At 39.2% G+C, this 18,112-nt stretch overlaps 1 protein-coding gene across 4 annotated transcripts in view; it reads left to right on the top strand.

Annotated features, from left to right (window-relative positions):
- Positions 1–18,112, top strand: part of LOC126281978 (mast/stem cell growth factor receptor kita-like) — a 309,972-nt gene that overhangs the window by 202,505 nt on the left and 89,355 nt on the right. For all 4 annotated transcript variants that reach the window (XM_049981360.1, XM_049981357.1, XM_049981359.1 and 1 more), the window contains exons 11-12: positions 4,704–4,804; positions 11,838–11,988. In XM_049981360.1, the coding sequence (XP_049837317.1) occupies positions 4,704–4,804; positions 11,838–11,988 (252 nt within the window). The remainder of the gene's footprint in view (positions 1–4,703; positions 4,805–11,837; positions 11,989–18,112) is intronic.

Genomic DNA, 18,112 nt, shown 5'->3' with positions numbered 1-18,112 from the left:
TTGTCCAGAATCCCACACCATAAATTCATCAACCACTGTTTTTGATGTGCAGGTTTCTGCAGCCAACATGGATTTTCAGTTGCGGAATAATGCATGCTCTGCAAATTAACATTTCCATGGTTCGTGAATGAAGCCTCATCAGTAAATAAAATCAAATTAATAAATGTCTCATCCCTCTGAATCTGAAGTGGAGCCCATCGGCAGAATTCAGTGCAACACATACAATCCGTACCAGCTAATGCTTGTTAGAGATGGGTATGGTAAGGGTGATATTTGTGATGATGCAGAACATGAACAACACTACTCTGGCTCATGTCAGATTCCCTTGTGATTTGATGTGAACTAACACAAGGATCTCGAACCACAGTGGCAAGAGTACCAATTTCCATTTCCTTGTTAGTAACTTTGCGTTGCCAGATATGTTACCAATGCATTAAAAATCCAGTTGTTCTCGTTTATCATACACATATTTAAATGTATGACGTGTAGGGTGAGTATGTTGGGGATATCTTTCAGCATATAAGTCTCTAGCTCTCACGGAATTTCGTTAACATTCTCTGTAAATTAGAAGCATAAAGACTTGTTCTTTGATGGAGTACATCATTCACATTCACTTGATTCCATGATACTAGTCTTAATGTTCTCATTAGTGTTGTTTTGTGAAGCTGTTGAATGGTTTTTACCTGTCAATGACATGTTAGATGGATACGCTTTATTCAGTGAATATTTATTATTTGCACAATATACGAGAGAGAATAGTCAGAGCATGTGCTTTGATAACTGCCAAAGTGATAAGGAATACCACTCAATCCATGATAAGAAGATTGCAGCACTGCACTGATACCAATGGTCATCAGTTCAAACACCCTCTGTAAATGGGCGTTCATGCCACCTTTTTGACCTCTGTTGACCTTCAGAGACCTTACTGTTACACATCATTGGACTCGTCATGATAGCTGCTATCAGAAAACGAGTACCAAACTATAGCATCCCATTTAAAAAAACAAACTTGACCTTCATATCTCTGATGCAATCCCACCTAGCAACAAAAAAATAACATCATATTATGGCCCCCGTTGTCCCATGCAACATTTGTCCAACAAAGTTTTCAGCTACTGTCATACTTTTGGAGTTATTCTACGTGGCATTAGTTAGTGACTCACCCTGTATAAATGATACCAATCATTTCCTCCACTGACTCTCCACAGTTTGAGTGCCTTTACCACATGGCACCCTGCTCTTCACTATTGATGCCACCTACCTTTACACTGACATTCCTAATGCCCATAGTCTTACTGCTATTGAGCACTACTGTTCCCAATGTTTGGTGTGTACCAAACCTATGATATCCTTCTTAGTCACTATGACCAACTATATCCTCACCCACAATTACATATCCTTTGAAGACACCTTCTTCAAACAAATCCACAGTATGGCTACAGACACCCATATGGCACTATCCTATGCCAACCTATTCATAGGTCACCTAGAGGAATCCTCCTTTCTAACATCCTAGAATCCCACACCTCTCACGTGGTTCAGATTCATAGGTGATGTCTTCATGATTTGGACAAGGGTGGGGACTCACGATCCACATTCCTCCAGAATCTCAGTACCTTCTCCACAATTTGCTTCACACAGTCCTAAAGCTCACCAACCACTCCTCCAATGTTGACACCCACATCTAAGATGGCTTCAGCAGTACCTCCGTCCAAATCAACCAATAGCAATACCTCCACTTTTGACAACTACCACCCATTCCCTACCAAGAAGTCCCTTCGATACAGCATAGCGTAGCCACCAATCGCATTTGTTGCAATGAGCAGTCCATCTAAAAATATACTAAGGGACTTATTGGGGCCTTCACAGACTGTAATTACCCTTCCAACCTTGTATAAAAACAGATCTCTTGTGCCTTATCTTTCCAGTCATCGTCCATCTGCCAAAGTCCTAGCACGTTGCCACAGAGGAGCATTCCGCTTGTGACTCAGTACCACCGAACTTGCAGCAAAATGAGGAATGTCCTACCCACTATCCTTTACACCACTCTCAAATTGCTATTCCGCAGCCTATTGAACATGCACAATATCCTTGTCCATTCCTACACAACCATGCTCCCTGTCCCTTGCCACATGGTTCACATACCTGTAATAGATGTAAGACCTGTCCCATATGTCTTCCCAACACCACATGTTCCAGTATGACCACAAGCAGCAGTTACCCCTGTGTAACCAGTCATGTGATCTACAAGATAAGCTGCAACCACTGTGCTGCATTCTATGTGACCATAACAACCAACAAGCTGTTTCTGGCTCCATGAATGCCCACTGACAAACTATGGCCAAGAAACAGCTGGACCACACAGTTCTTCATTTCAGTGATTTGTTTCACAGTCTGTGCCATCTGGATCTTTCCCACCAAGACCAGCTTTTCTGAACTGTGCAAGTGGAAACTCTCCTTGCAGTATATCCAACCTCCTGTAACTACACTGTTGCTGAGAACGCTGCCCCACACAACATTCTTCATTTCTGTGACTGCTTCACAGCCTGTACCATATGGATCCTTCTCATCAACACCAGCTTTTCTGAACTGCGAATATTTGAGCTCTCCTTGCAATATATCTTACATTCCTGTGACCCTGCTGGGTTCAACCTTCACTAGTCATTGTCCTTTATCCATCTGTCCCCTCTACCCTGCTAGTTCTCCACCTCACCCTTCCCATCCCAGCCTCCTCCTTACTGCCACTATCCAGATTGCTTCTCCGATCATGTGCTGCCGCTTGCAGTCTGGCCTCGGCAGCCAGAGACTGTGGTCATGAGTGTTTCAGTTGTGTTTGCATGAGTGTGTATGTTGTCTAGTTCTGATGAAGGCTTTTTTGGCTGAAAGCTTACTTGTTTGACAGTCTTTTTGTAGTGCCTATCTGCAAGTCAGAATCTCCACTATATGGTGAGTAGCAACTATCCTTTTCATAATATTGGTCATTATTCCATCCTGGATTTTCCATTGTTTAATACATTTTATAAGAAGTTAAGTTATGTTTACTGCACATAGTTTCTGTAGTTACATGTTTATATTATATGTAGTTTAGTAGAACTCTCTTCCTCTTTCTCATACCTTTACCAACAATGGACTGTTTTAAATTCACCACACCACATACCACCTCACAAATCCACTCCGTCAAACAGGGCCACAGTGTGTGGGGAGATGGTATGCGCTTATGAATGAGTTGAATGCTCATGTATGTGTGTGTGTGTGTGTGTGTGTGTGTGTGTGTGTGTGTGTGTGCATGTCAGTGTCAGTGCATGATTGTGCACTGTAAGTGTGTAGAACTCTTACAAAATACCTTCCAATTTTGCTGTATAATGAATTTTATGTATATTTATGTTGTTGTTGTTGTGGTCTTAAGTCCAAAGACTGGATTCATGCAGCTCCCAAACTAGTGTATTCTGTGAAAGCTCCTTCATCCCTGCATAACTATTGCAACATCCATTCATTAGAAACTGCATACTAAATCTGAACCATGATCTCCCTTAAAAAATTCTTGTTGCCTCAAGATGTGTCCTATGAACCAATCCCATTTTATAGTCATGTTTTCCCATACGTTTCTACTTTCCCATATTTGATTCAGTGCTTCCTCATAAGTTATTCAGTCCACCCAACAAATCTTCAGCATTACTCTGTAGTACAACATTTGCAAAGCTTCTATTCTCTTCTTATCTGAACTGTTTATTATGGACATTTCACTTACATATTTAGCTGCACTCGAGGCAAAAACCTCTAGAAATAATTTCCTAACATTTACACTTATATTTGATGTTGGTAAATCACTCTTTTTCAGGAATGCTTTTCATGCTATTGCCAATCTGTGTGTTATATTCTCTTTACTTGGGACATCATCAGGTATTTTGCTACATGAATCTGCATGTTATATTTCCTTTACTTCAGTTATCATCAATTATTTTGCTGCCTGAATAGCAAAACTCATCTACCACTTTTAGTATTTCATTTCCTAATCTCACCCCTTCAGCATTATCTTATTTAACTGGACTACTTACCATTATACTCTTATTTTACTTTTGTTGATGTTCATCTTACAAACTCTTCTCAAGACACCATCCATTCTGTTCAACTGCTCTTGCAAGTCCTTTGCTGTCTTTGATATAATTACAGTCATCACCAAATCTCAAAGTTTTTGTTTCTTCTCCTTGAACTTTTATTCCCATTCCACATTTCTCCTTGGTTTCCATCACAACTAGCTCTATGTATAGATTGAATAACTTTGTGGGAGGCTATGAACCTGCTCACTCCATTAAGTGAACTCATAAGGTATGTCATAGGGTCAGTATTACCTCATGTGTTCTTACCTCTCTCTAAACCCAACCTGACCATTCTTGAGGTTTCTTTTCTATCTGTTTTTCCATTCTTATGTAAATAATTCATGTCAGCTCTTTGTACTCATGAATTATTGAACTGGTAGTGTGGTAAAATTCACACCAATCAGCAGATGCCTCATGTCATTAAATATTGTCAGTATGGTAAGTGATTTGTGCAGCTGTGTTGCTAGCTATTGTTCTGTATTTTTAAGATGATTGTACATTCTTCTTCAGCAAAAATAGTTCTGGGTTGCTGATAATTATATGTATAGTTTACTGATTTTTGCTGCCATCTTGTTTATTTGCCAAATATGTGCTGGTTTGTTCCAGGTGTTACAAATGCTGAAGCTCTTACAGCTGGTGTGGTGTGTGCTGCACTTGTACTTATTAGTATTGTAGCTGTCCTAGCATTTAAACTGATAAAAGAGAAGGCAAGTACACATCCCAAGTTAATATTAAAAACTTCTAAGCAAAGGAGTTGGGAGAGGTTATGCAATTACAACAAACAGTGAAACAGTTTTCCACATTCCATGTGTTATGTTCTTTAGTTTAACAACACAGTTTTGGGTTTTGCTGGAATTGACAATTTGTCAGTGATCGTTCACTTTAATTAAGTGCACGGTGATAATCTTACCAATACAAAATATTGGACTGAACTTGCAAGGTAGTTGTTGGTTCATGTGTGTGCTACTACAGTTATGTCCAGTTGATGTTGTCTGTTTGTGATGGAATGGATGTATGTGCCTTGAACAGATTGTATTGTTGTTGTTGTTGTTGTTGTTGTTATGGCCTTCAGTCTGCAGACTGGTTTGATGCAGCTCACACTGCTAGTGTATTCATATCATCTACACGCTTCTACATCTCTACATAATTACTACAACCATCTGAACCTGCTTATTATATTTCAGCTTTGATCTCCTTCTGCAATCCCCCCCCCCCCCCCCCCCCCACACACACACTTCACTACAATATCCATTAACAATTCCTTGATGCTTCTGGATGAGTCCTGTCAACCGATACCTTCTTTTAGTCAAGTTGTGCCATAATTTTCTTTTTTCCTCAGTCTTGTTCAGTACTTACCCATCTAATCTTTAACATTATTCTGTAGTATGTCATTTCAAAAATCTCTATTCTTTTCTTCTCTGAACTGCTTACTGTCCACATTTTTCTTTCATACAATGCTGCTCTTCAGATATGTTTCTGGAGAACCCTTCTTAACACCTAAGCTGATATCAGATGTTAACAAATTCCTCTTTCTCAGAAATGTTTTACTTACTATTGGTAGTCTGCCATTTATATCCTGTCCACTTATCTAACATCAGTAATTTACTGCTCAAATAGCAAAACTCATCTACTTCTTTTAGTTTCTTGATTCCTAACACACAATTCTCTCACCATCACCCAGTTTAATTCAGTTACATGCATTTTCCCCTTTTTACTTCTGTTAGTCTTCATCTGATAATCTCTTTTCAGCACATGATCTATTCTGTTAAGCTGTTCATCCAAATCCTTTGATGTCTCTGACAAAATTACAGTGTTATTGGCAAATTTTAAAGTTTTTATTTTGTCTCCATGAGATATAATCCCCTTTCCAAATCTCTCTTGGTTTCCTTAATCGCTTGCTCAATTTACAGATTAAGTAACACTAGGGATAGGCTACAAATTTGTCTCACTTTCGTCTCACTTTCCTTTTCGTGTCCTTCAACTCTTACTACTGCAGTCTGGTTTCTATACAATGTGTAAATAACCTTTTATGCCCTGTATTTTATCCCTGTTACCTTCAGAATTTCGCAGAGTGTAGTCCAGTCTACATTGTCTAAAGTTTTCTCTATACCTACAAATCCTGTAATTGTAGGTTTTCTTTTCTTCAGCCTATCTTCTGGGATAACCTAAGGGCAGTATTGCCTCATACGACCCTACAGAACTGAAACTGATCTTTCCTGAGGTCAGCTTCTACCAGTTCTGTCCATTCGTCTACAAATATTTTGCAACAATGACTTATTAAACAGATGGTTCAGTAGCATCCACACTTGTCAGGACCTGCTATTGGATTTAAACTTTCTTCTTGAAGACTGAGGGTATTTCGTCTGTTTCATATGTCTTGCACACCAGGTGGAGTAGTTTTGTCATGGGTGGCTTTCCCATGGGTGGCTTTCTCACGGATCTCAATAATTCTGAGGGAATGTTATCTATTTCAGTATCCTTGTTTCCACTGAGGTCTTTCAGTGTGTTGTCAGATTCTTCTTGCAGTATTGTATCTCCCATCTGATCTTCACCTACTTCTTCTTCTCTTTCTATAATATTGTCCTCAAGCCTGTTCCCTTATATAAATGCTCCATGTATTATTTTCACTTTTCAGCTTTCCCTTCTTTGCTTAGTACTGGCTTGCCATCTGAGTTCTTGATATTGATATGGCTGCTTCTCTTTCCTCCAAAGGTCTAATTAATTTTCCTGTGTATAACATTTATCTCTTTCCCAGTTTTGCATGCTTTTAAAGCCTTCCATTTTCGCTCTACCCATTTCTACTTAGACATTTTATATTTTCTGTCAATCTCATAATGTATACATCTGTATTCTCTTGTGCCTGTTCATTTGTTGCATTTTTATATTTTCTCATTTCATCAGTTAAATTCATTATCTCCCATGTTATATCTCTATGTTATACCCATCTTTTGAAAATATTACAATCTAGTCAGCCACTATATATTTTAAAATTTTGAAAAAAATATTTATTGTTTTTATTTAATGCTTCTACCACATTCCATAAATGTTTTAAATTTCTTAATTGAACTTAACCAAAAAGTTTGTCTTAGTAGTAGGTGTCACTTTCCACAGCGAATGTCATATCATGTTCAAGACCTTACTTGCACATCAGTATCTCTTTAAAAAGTATGTTGTGATTAAAAGTCAACAACAATTACTGAAACTTGTATTTTTTAAATATTTTGTGGTGCTCATAAAGTAACCCCCAAATTAGTAGTACATGCTATTGAAAATGCTTTGACATTGCTTAAAAATGCATTGATATTGCTAAGAGTAGTAGTGATGTAATAATCACCACTATAGAATTAAAGAAATTAAATGTGAAAATTTTGTAACTGCAGTGGAACAATATAAATAAGTTATTGATAGTGTCGCCTTAAATTATGGGATAGCTATAGAGATCAAATGCAAGAAGCTGGCAGATAGTGTCTGACACAAGGTAGACAGTGGGACAAGAAAAATAAAATTTTTATTAGAGGAGGACAAAATACTACTCAACATATAGAGGAGATGTTGAGTTGCAGAAAGGCACAACAAATGAGTGCTAAAGATGTGAGCTTTTGGCCAAAAGACCTCCTTCTAAAGTAGACTACTAACACACATACATGCAAGCACAACTCACACTCACATGACCACAGCCTCTAACCCCTGGGACTGGACTGCGAGCAACTGCACGTAATGAAAGAAGCAGTCTGGATGTTGGGGGGTAATGAGGAGGCTGGGGCAACCAGGGGGAGGGATAGCAAGGTAGGGGCAGGGATTGGAAATTGCTGCTTGTAAGGGCATGCATGGAGCTGGTGTGGAGGACAGGGTAGGGCAGCTAGGTGCAGTTGGGATAGGGGAGAGGGGGAAGGATAGAAGTAGAGGAGGGAAAAAAAAGTGAATGCAGTTGCATTAGTGGCAGCTGTGTAGTCTGGAGTGGGAGCAGGTAAGGTGATAGGTGGGCAGAGGAAAGGGACTAACAGAGCTTTAGGCCAGGGGAGTTATGTGGATGTAAGATATGTTACAAGTAAACAAGTAACCTTCTGGCCCAAAAGCTGAATTAGAAACATACATACGTGTGTGTGTATGTTGTCTAATTCAGAAGAAGGCCTTTTGGCAAAAGCTTACTTCTTTAGCTGTCTTTTTGTTGTGTGTGTCTGCAACTCAACACCTCCATTATACAGTGAGCAACAATCTATCCTTTTCATAATATTGGCATTACTCAGCATTTTTGATTGCTGGATAAGTTGCAGGGAGAGTTCCCAAGTGTGCGCTTTGAGAAAGCTGGTGATGTAGGAAGGATCCAGATGGCACAATCTGTGAGCAGTCATTGAAGTGAAGAATATTGTGTACGGCAGCATACTCAGCAAGTGGGTGGTCCAGCTGTCTCTTGACCACAGCTTGTCAATGGCCATTCATGCTGACAAACACCATGTTGGTTGTCCTGCCCATGCAGAATGATGCATAGTGATTAGAGCTCAGCATGTAGATCAGAATTCAAAGATAGCACTACCTTTGGTAGGACATGTGATGCTTGTGATGGGACTGGAATAGGTTGGTGGGAGGATGTATGGAACAGGCCTTCCATTTAGATCTGTTACAGGGATATGAGCCATAAGGCAAGGGGTTGGGAGCAGAGTGGGGCAGGAATGGATGAGGATATTCTGTAAGTTCTGTGGGCAGTAGAATACCACAGTGACTGGGATGGGAAGTATAATGGGTAGGAGATTCCTCATTTCAGGGCATCGCGAGAGGTATTTGAAACTCTGGTGGAGAACGTGATCCAGCTGCTCCAGTCCTGGCTGGTACTGGGTCATGACGGGAGTAGTTATTTGTGGCTGTTGGTGGGACTCGGTGAAGGTGGTACACGAGTGGAGAGACAGGGCAAGGAAAATCTATTTCTGTACTAAATTTGGAAGGTAATTTTCAATCTATGAAAGTCTCCATGAGACCCTTGGTATATTTTGAGAGGGACTGCTTATCACTACAGATGCAATGGCCACAGGTGTCTAGGCTGTATGGAAGGGACTTCTTGGTACAGAATGGGTGGCAACTGTTGAAGTGGAGGTACTGCTGGCGGTTCGTGGGTTTGATATGGACAGAGGTACAGACGTAGCCATCTATGAGATGAGGACCAGGTGAAGTGATAGAGGAGAAGGTGTTCAGCTCTGGAGGAATGTGGACAGGGTGGCTTCATCCTCAGTCCAGCAATGAATCTGAACTAGGCAAGAGAATTGGGATTCTGGGTGATTAGGAAGAATTCCTCTAAATGGCCCATGAATAAGTGGGAATAGTATGGACCCATACAGGTGCCCATTGCTGAACCACAGATTTGTTTGTAGATGGTGTCTTCAAAGGAAATGTAATTTTGAGTGAGGATATAGTTGGTTGTTGTGATGTTGAAGGAGGTTGTAGGTTTGGAATCATAGGGCAATGGGCAAATTAGTGTTAAATAGTGACAAGGCCTTAGGCTTGAGGGTGTTAGCATAAAAGGAGGTGGCACCATCAGTGACAAGCAGGGTGTTGTGGTAAGGGATCAAGAACTATGGAGAGTCAGTGGAGTAAATGGTTGGTGTCTTTTATATAAGAGGGTAGGTTACAGGAAATTGGTCTGTGAGAGCAGAGATTTTCTCACTGGGAGCACAGTAATTATCCACAATGGGTCATCCTGAGTGGTTGGTGTCGTGGACACGATGAAGCATGCAGGAGGTAGGTATGTGGAGTGTGGTAATGGTGGGGAAAGAGGGAGGAGGGGTTCTGGGATGGGCCTAAGGAGTTGAGGAGAGACTGGAAATTCTGTTAGATTTCTGGAATGGGGTCACTGTGGGACAGTTTGTAGGTGGATAAATTTGGCAGAAACCTTCTGCCAGTTGTCCCTGTAGTTCGAAACCACACTGATGGAGCCTTTGTTGGCAAGTGGGATTATAAGGTGCATGAAAATTGCCTGCACTTTATCTCTCCATTGACCCAACCACCTCCCAGATCCCATGGTCTGGCCACAAAGGAGCATTACCCTCATGACTCAGTATTGCTCAGGACTGGAGCAAACTAATCACATTCTGCACCGGTGTTTTGACTATCTTTTGTCAAGCCTTGAAATGAGGAATATCCTACCTACAATCCTTCCTACCTCTCTCACATTAGTATTCTGCTGCCTATTGAACCTACATAATAGCCTAGTCAATCCATACTCCAGTACTACTCCCAACACCTTTCATCATGGCTCTTATCACTGTAACAGACGTAAATGGAAGACTTGTCCCATACATCCTCCTTTCACCACCTACTCCAATCCAGTCACAAGAAACATCTATCCCATCAAAAGCAGAGCTGCCTGTGAAAGCTGTCATGTGACCCATAAATTAATCTGCAACCATTGTGATCTGTTTTATGTGGACATGGTGACCAACAAACTACCTGTCTGCATGAATATGGCCACTGGCAAACTGTGGCCAAGAAACAACCAGACCACCCAGTTGGTGAGCACCCGTCCTACACAGTGTTCTCCATTTCAATGATTGCTTCACAGCCTGTGGCATCTGGGTCCTTCCTAACAACACAAGCTTTTATGAATTGTGCTGGTGGGATCTCTCTCTGCAATATATCCTGGCCTTGACCTTAGTTAGTCCCTGTCCTTTACCCATCCACCCTTACCCTACTCCCACTCCAGCACTACTCAGCTGCCACTAATGCAAACATAGTCTCTTATCCCTTCCTTTACTTCTCTCCTTACTGCCCCCTGCCCCACTGCCCCCTCCCCACCATACCCCTGTTTGACATCTCGACTTCAGCTAGCTGCCCTAACCAGGTATTACCAAGTCCCTGCATGCCACCAAACGGAGCTTACCATCCCCATCCCTTTGCTGCTTCACAGCCTGTGCCATATAGACCCTTCCCACCAACACCAGCTTTTCTGAATTTCACAGGTGAGAACTCTCCCTGCAGTGTATCCTACATTCCCATAACCCTTCTGGCCTCAACCTTCATTAGTTATTGTCCTCACCCATCCAGCCCCTTCCATGTTCCCATTCCAGCACTACACAGCTCCCATTCCACCATCACTCCCCGTCTTTTTACATCTCTCCTTTTCCTAGGTGCCCCACCATCTCTCCACCTTGTCCCTGCACACTCCCCAGCAGCACTTCACTGTCCCCCACCCCTATCCTACTATCCCCCCCCCCCCAATCTCCTTCTTACCCCTATCCAGTTGCCACTCTCATCTTGCACTGCTGCAGCTGCTCGCATTGTGGCTTCATTTGCCAGAGACTGCAGTCATGTGCCACAGACTGCAGTCACGCTCACCCGCACGCGCGCTGTGTGTGTGTGTGTGTGTGTGTGTGTGTGTGTGTGTGTGGCTGAATGCTTATCTGTAACAGTCTTTCTATTGAGTGTATCTGTGACTCAACATCTCTGCTATATGGTGAGTAGCAACTTTCCTTTTCATAATATTGTTAATTAATATCTGCCATTTAGGGTGCAGTTGATTCTGATGTTAACAGCTGCTTAGTGACATGTTTCATTTGTTACAAATATTGTATTACTTATTTGTTTTCCATTTATTAAAAAGTTCCATTACATTATAGAGCAGTTTCTTGTCTCAGATGAATAACTTTTATGGGTTTTCTGCAGTAGTGGCTGTAGTTTTTTTTATTTTTCTTTATTTTTAAGCGGGCATATATCACCTCAAAGATCTTACCAAAAACTTTATTTGTCTTTCAGAAACTACGAAAAAAATTAAGTGAAATTGGCCTTGAGAATTTTGTGGAAGGAGCACCAGAAAGTATGAATCCAAATCTTCCTCTGGACGAACAGGCAGAGTTACTGCCATACAATAAAATTTGGGAGTTCCCCCGTGAAAAATTAAAATTTGGTAAGTTTGTACCCAAAAGAAGCAGTAGGAAAGAATTAATAAAGAAAATTAGAAATTAAGATATCTATATAGGTTGATATTCTTTTACATTTCTTGATGCTGTCTGTTGTTATGGCCAGCAGATGGAAAAAAAAAATTTTCCATTGACTTAATTTTTTTTTAAATTTCTTGTTGCTCTTGAGTATCCAGTGGTGTATCAAGATAACTAAAATGCCTAAACATGTATGTGAGAGAATTTGTTGTTGTTGTTGTGGTCTTCAGTCCTGAGACTGGTTTGATGCAGCTCTCCATGCTACCCTATCCTGTGCATGTTTCTTCAGCTCCCAGGACCTACTGCAACCTACATCCTTCTGAATCTGCTTAGTGAACTCATCTCTTGCCCCCCCCCCCCCCCCCCCTCTACGATTTTTACCCTCCACGCTGCCCTCCAATGCTAAATTTGTGATCCCTTGATGCCTCAGAAAATGCCCTACCAACTGGTCCTTTCTTCTTGTCAAGTTGTGCCACAAACTCCTCTTCTCCCCAATTCTATTCAATACCTCCTCAATAGCTAAGTGATCTACCCATCTAATCTTCAGCATTGTTCTGTAGCACCACATTTAGAAAGCTTCTATACTCTTCCTGTCCAAACTATTTATCATCCATGTTTCAATTCCATACATGGCTACACTCCATACAAATACTTTCAGAAACGACTTCCTGACACTTAAATCTATATTCGATGTTAACAAAGAGAGAATTTATAAACTTGAAATTTACAAACATAGTAATGAAGATCAAACAATGCATTTTTGCGGGTCAGTATTCTGTCCACTATATAACTTTGTCTACATGTTCCATTCACAAATGTATCTAGCATTACCAAAGGCACTCTTTCAGCTCACTAATCAGATTGTATTTTGCACATGCTCTTGCTGTGTATCAAGTCATGCAAACTATGATTATGATGATATTAACCAAACAAACACTATTTTTGCCTTATTTACAAATGTTATTATGGTTACAGCACAACTTAGGTTTCAGATTACAAGTCCATTTTCAGGTACATAGTTAACTCCAAAGATGATAAAGCAAAGATAAACATGATGATAAGATAAAGGTAAACATCTCAACTTCTTAATGCATTAATCCTTGGCTCAATGTAAAATTGCTTCAATGACCATTTTTTTGACCAGTTACATATGGAATTACACAATTTTGCAGTTACAGTAACATGACAAAAATATCCAGGAATACAATTTTACATTAGCCTAGAACTTGAAGTTTTACTTCTATCCAGGAATTGTGATCTCATCTTAAAAAGATCAATAATGAAATTGTGTTTACTTGGTTTAATAGTAGGTGTGGGATATACATATATGTATTTAAATTTCTCACTGTCTGTGTTTTGTCCCCTTTTCCTTTATGTGTGAGACTTCTACATCTATTTGTATCTGTGGTTTTTGTTAAGGCAATGTTCTGCAAAGGCTGAATCAAGCTTTATTTTAAAAACATCTTTTGTGGTCACTGTAACAATATGGCTTTTCATACATTTTTGTGTGCTAGGATTGTGAACAGTTCTCATGATCTAACATATTACTATGACTGTATGAAATTATGATAGTTTCCCATATTTTTTTGTTTCTTGTGACTCTGTATTACCATATAAAGTTATTAATCATTTTATGTCCACTTCACTAGCTCTATGAGATCGGGTAAGAAATCAGACTAGCTCTTCATAAAATGAAATTAAGGAAAACCCGGTAGAATAGAATAGAATAGAATAGAATAGAATAGAATAGAATAGAATAGAATAATTTTATTGTCATTAGGCCATTAAGGCAATAGACAATGTCATCCATACAATACAATATAATTCATGTTGCAATAGAACAATAGGTTTGTTATTACAGTGTAAATTACATTGGATGAAATCCTACAAAGTCATACTTATAACACAATATAATTCCTGTTGCAAAAGAGCAATTGATTTGTTATTACAGTATGATATTGCATTTGACAAGGTCATACAAAGAATACAATATAATTCAAGTTGCAAAAGAACAATAGGTTTGTTATAACAGTGTAAAATAAAGATTGGTGAATTCCTACAAAGTCATACTTACAATACTATATAATTCCTGTTGCGAAAGAGTAATCAGTTGGTTTTCAATGGCATCCATACCGAATTCCTCATATACAAGAAAATGGCTTATCATATTTTACACCAATCTCATGCTGACAGATAATGTTCCCCATCAACTCAAGAGAGCTAAGATCACAGATGTCTTAAAATGAGGAAAAATGAATGATTCATCCTAAAGCTGTAGACCAATTACAGTGCTTAGCATGATTGACAAACTTTTTGAAAGATTACTCTATAACAGGATCAGTCTTGAGATACTTAAACATATCCCATTTGAACAGCTGAATTTTGCCCTCATTGAAGCTGCTAAGATCACATTCTCTCATTAATGATGTAATACAAACAGGCTACTAGAAATAATTGAAACCCTCACCCATCTTTATCAGCCTTAAAGCAGCATATGACACAGTTTGGAGACAAGTCATGATATTAAAATTAATGAATGCGTTCTGCTGCAAAGGTATCAACAACCTTGTCAGCGCCACACTTTCTGACAGATGTTTCCAAGTCATCACTGGGTGCTTAAATGAAGGTGAACAATGCTCTTTTACAGGCATGTGCTCTGGATCTCCTGTTATTCAGCCTTTATATAGCTGATATACCAAAAACCACCTCTTGGAAGTTTGAATATACCAATGATTTGGCCCTGACAGTATGTTGTAATCATTTACAGGCCACTGAGGACATCTTGGTGAAGTATGTAAAAGTTAGCAAGAAATACTTTAAGCCTTTGGAGTTTTCAATATGGTGCCAGATAGACAGAAGTATCTACATTCTACCTCAAGAACAAATTAGCCAACTGAGAACTAAGTGTTTTCTTTGAGTACTAACTACTGTACCACAGTGAACACCCAAGATGTCTGGGTGTCATCCCGGTTAGATCACTGTGCTTCAAGAATCATTTGTCAAATGCAGCTGTCAGTTTCAGAGCTCACAACAACATCCTGCATAAACTTGCTAGCACTTCAGAAGGGTCTTGTACCATGCTACATAATTCAACTTTAGGTCTAGTTTGTCTGGTAGTGAAAAGTTGCAAACCAATTTCCTCAACAATTATCACACTATTTGCCTTGATGTCCAACTAAATCAAACCATGTGCTTTATAACAGGCACAATAAAGACAGCGCCAACCTATTGGCTGCCAACATCAAGCAATAAGACTCCTTCCCATCCACAAGGAGAGAAATCACTAAGTAGAGAACTCAAAAAAATTGAGAACAACCCGCTTCTACGAATCCACTGAGACAACCCTGACAGTGGCAGAACCAGACTGCATTGTAGAGGTTCACTTCTAAAGAAGCAACAATTTTGTATGGAAAGAGAAGTGTACCAAACATGCATCACCTACCTTTTGCAATATGCAATGTGACAAGCGTCACAAAATCTGGTCTACCTTGAACAGAATTTGAACAAACTGTGGTGGATGCACTGACTCAATGTACAGAAGGGAGAAAATAACTTCTCCCAAGAGTGATTGTGGAGCTGCCAGCAAACCATTAAACATATAGCTGAAGATTGCCCATTAGCAGCTTTAAGTGGTGACTGCTCCGAATTCCTGCATGCTGTTGAAAAAATGGTAGAATTCATCAGTGGTACAGATATTTGGATGTAGTTGTGTTTCCATATATTTTGTTGTTTTATACATTTTATTTAATTTTATGTCTGCCACCATAGCTGAGTGGATAGTGTGCCAGCTTGACATGCCAAGGGGCCTGGGTTCTATTCCTGGCTGGGTTGGAGGTTTTCTCTGCTCATGGACTGGGTGTTTTTGTCATCTTTGTCATCATCATTTCATCCTTATTGACACACAAGTCACAGAAGTAGTGGCGTCACCTCGAAAGACTTGCACCAGCTGATCACGTCTACCTGCCAAGAGACCCAGGTCACATGACATTACATTTAATTTTATATCTGTTCTTAGTTTTTCTTTTTATATGACCTGCATATTTTATATCCACATTTAATGCTTATTTGTAGACTATTTATATTTCATTAGTTCATGTTGTGCTGTGCCATGCAGTAAATAAATAAATAGTAATTTTTATATTTACGGTATTGACAGCAGAAATTATTGTAGCCCCATTTCAAAAACATAAGTTGATGTTGGTATCTCTGAAATTAATGTAGTTATGACATGAGGCTGTACATAATTTAGTGAAGACTTTCTTACAGTTCATTGAGATGGAAATAGAATTTATTTATTTTGTTTATTTAGCATATGTTGTCTAAATACGTTTCAATGTTGAATTACATTGCAATGTTTGCAAACAGGTAATAGGTCCAGAAATATTTGAAGCGAACAGCTTAACTAAATCATCCAAATCACAACTGGTATCGGTGACCATGAAACTGAGGCAACAGTGCTCACCAAAATACAAAAGGCAACTAAAACAAGTAGAAAGATATATATATGTTCAACAAACTAGATAAAAGAGCAGTAGTGCCCTACATCAATGAGGAACTTAAATTTTGTAGTAGAAGGACTAGGGATCAGGTTTAAAGGAATAGTTGATTATGCATTGGATAGATATGTAGCCAGTAGAACAGTTCATAATAAGAGGTACCCCCAAAGTATAAAGTCACCATACCAAAACTTCTAAAGAAACAGAGACTACTGCAAAATAGGCGAAAAACAAAGCATAGGGCTATAGATAGAGAGATGCTAATAAAAAGTGTTTAGCCCTCAAGACAGTAATTCATGTAATCTTCAACAACTACCGTAGCAGAATTTTGTCCAGAGATGTCTCACAAACTGCAAAGAAATTCTAGTCATATTTAAGAACTGTTAATAGCATGAGCACAAAAGTTAGCATCCACTCACTCATATGGATGAAGTAGGATCTAAAACAAAGGACAGCAAAGCAGAAGGAGAAATGCTTTACTTCACTTTCAAATATTCCTTTACAAAGGGAAACCCAGGAGAGTTGCCCCAATTTAATACTTGTACCACTGAACAGGTGAGTGAAATAAGTGTTATTGTCTATGCTGTTGAGAAACAACTGAAATCATTAACATGAAACAAGGTCAAGGTTCCATTGGAATTCCTTTCAGATTCTTTACTACAGTTTTGACTGAGTTAATCCATCTGTTAACTATAATCTGTTGTAAACCTCTCAAATAAAAAACTGCGTCCATTAGTTCAAAAAAAGTATGGGGTCACACCCATTTACAAGAAAGGTAATGGAAGTGATTCACAAAACTATCATCCAGTATCCTTGATAGTGATTTGATGTAGAATCTTAGAACATATTCTGAGTGTAAAATTAATGACATATCTCAAACAGAATACCTCCTCAATGCCAACCAGCAGAGATTCCAAAAAGATCAGTTGTGTGAAACCCAATTTGCATTTTCTCACATGACATACTGTAAGTTTTGGACCGAGACAATCAAGTAAATGCAGTATTTCTTGATTTCCAAAAAGCATTTAAGTCTGTGTGCCACATCTATTCTTACTATCAAAATACAGTTGTTTAGGGTATCAAGTGAAATTTGTGACTGGATGGAAATTTTTTTTGGTGGTGGAGACACAGCAAGTGAAAAAAATGAACCGGCAGACTCTTAAAGATAGGCGTAAAATATCTGAAGAAAGCCTACTTCAAAAGTTTCATGAACTGGATTTAAATGATGACTCTTGGCATACACTACAACCTCTGACCTGCTGCCATCTAGGGATTGTGAGAATAAGATTACATTAATTTCAGCATGCACAGATGCATTTAAATAATTATTCTTCCTTTGCTCCATGCGTGAAAAGAACAGGAAAAATATCCTAATAATGGGTAGAATGAGACATACTCTCTGTCATAAACTTCACAGTGGTTTGCAAGTATAGCTGTAGATGTAGATACAGCAGTTTGGTTATTTAGTAATTCAGCTAGTAATAGAAGAAAAAGAAGTGTTGTTTAACATAAACAAGGAAGTGGCAGCTTACTTCAATGCAGCAACATTCTTACTGATTTCACTGTGTCAAATTTTGATGGTATTACAGAAATTACT

This window comes from Schistocerca gregaria, chromosome 7 (genome assembly GCF_023897955.1).
Source record: "Schistocerca gregaria isolate iqSchGreg1 chromosome 7, iqSchGreg1.2, whole genome shotgun sequence".
In the NCBI taxonomy this organism is placed as follows: Eukaryota; Metazoa; Arthropoda; class Insecta; order Orthoptera; family Acrididae; genus Schistocerca; species Schistocerca gregaria.
The sequence above is the reverse complement of the archived record's forward strand: the minus strand, read 5'-3'. Positions and strand labels throughout refer to the sequence as shown.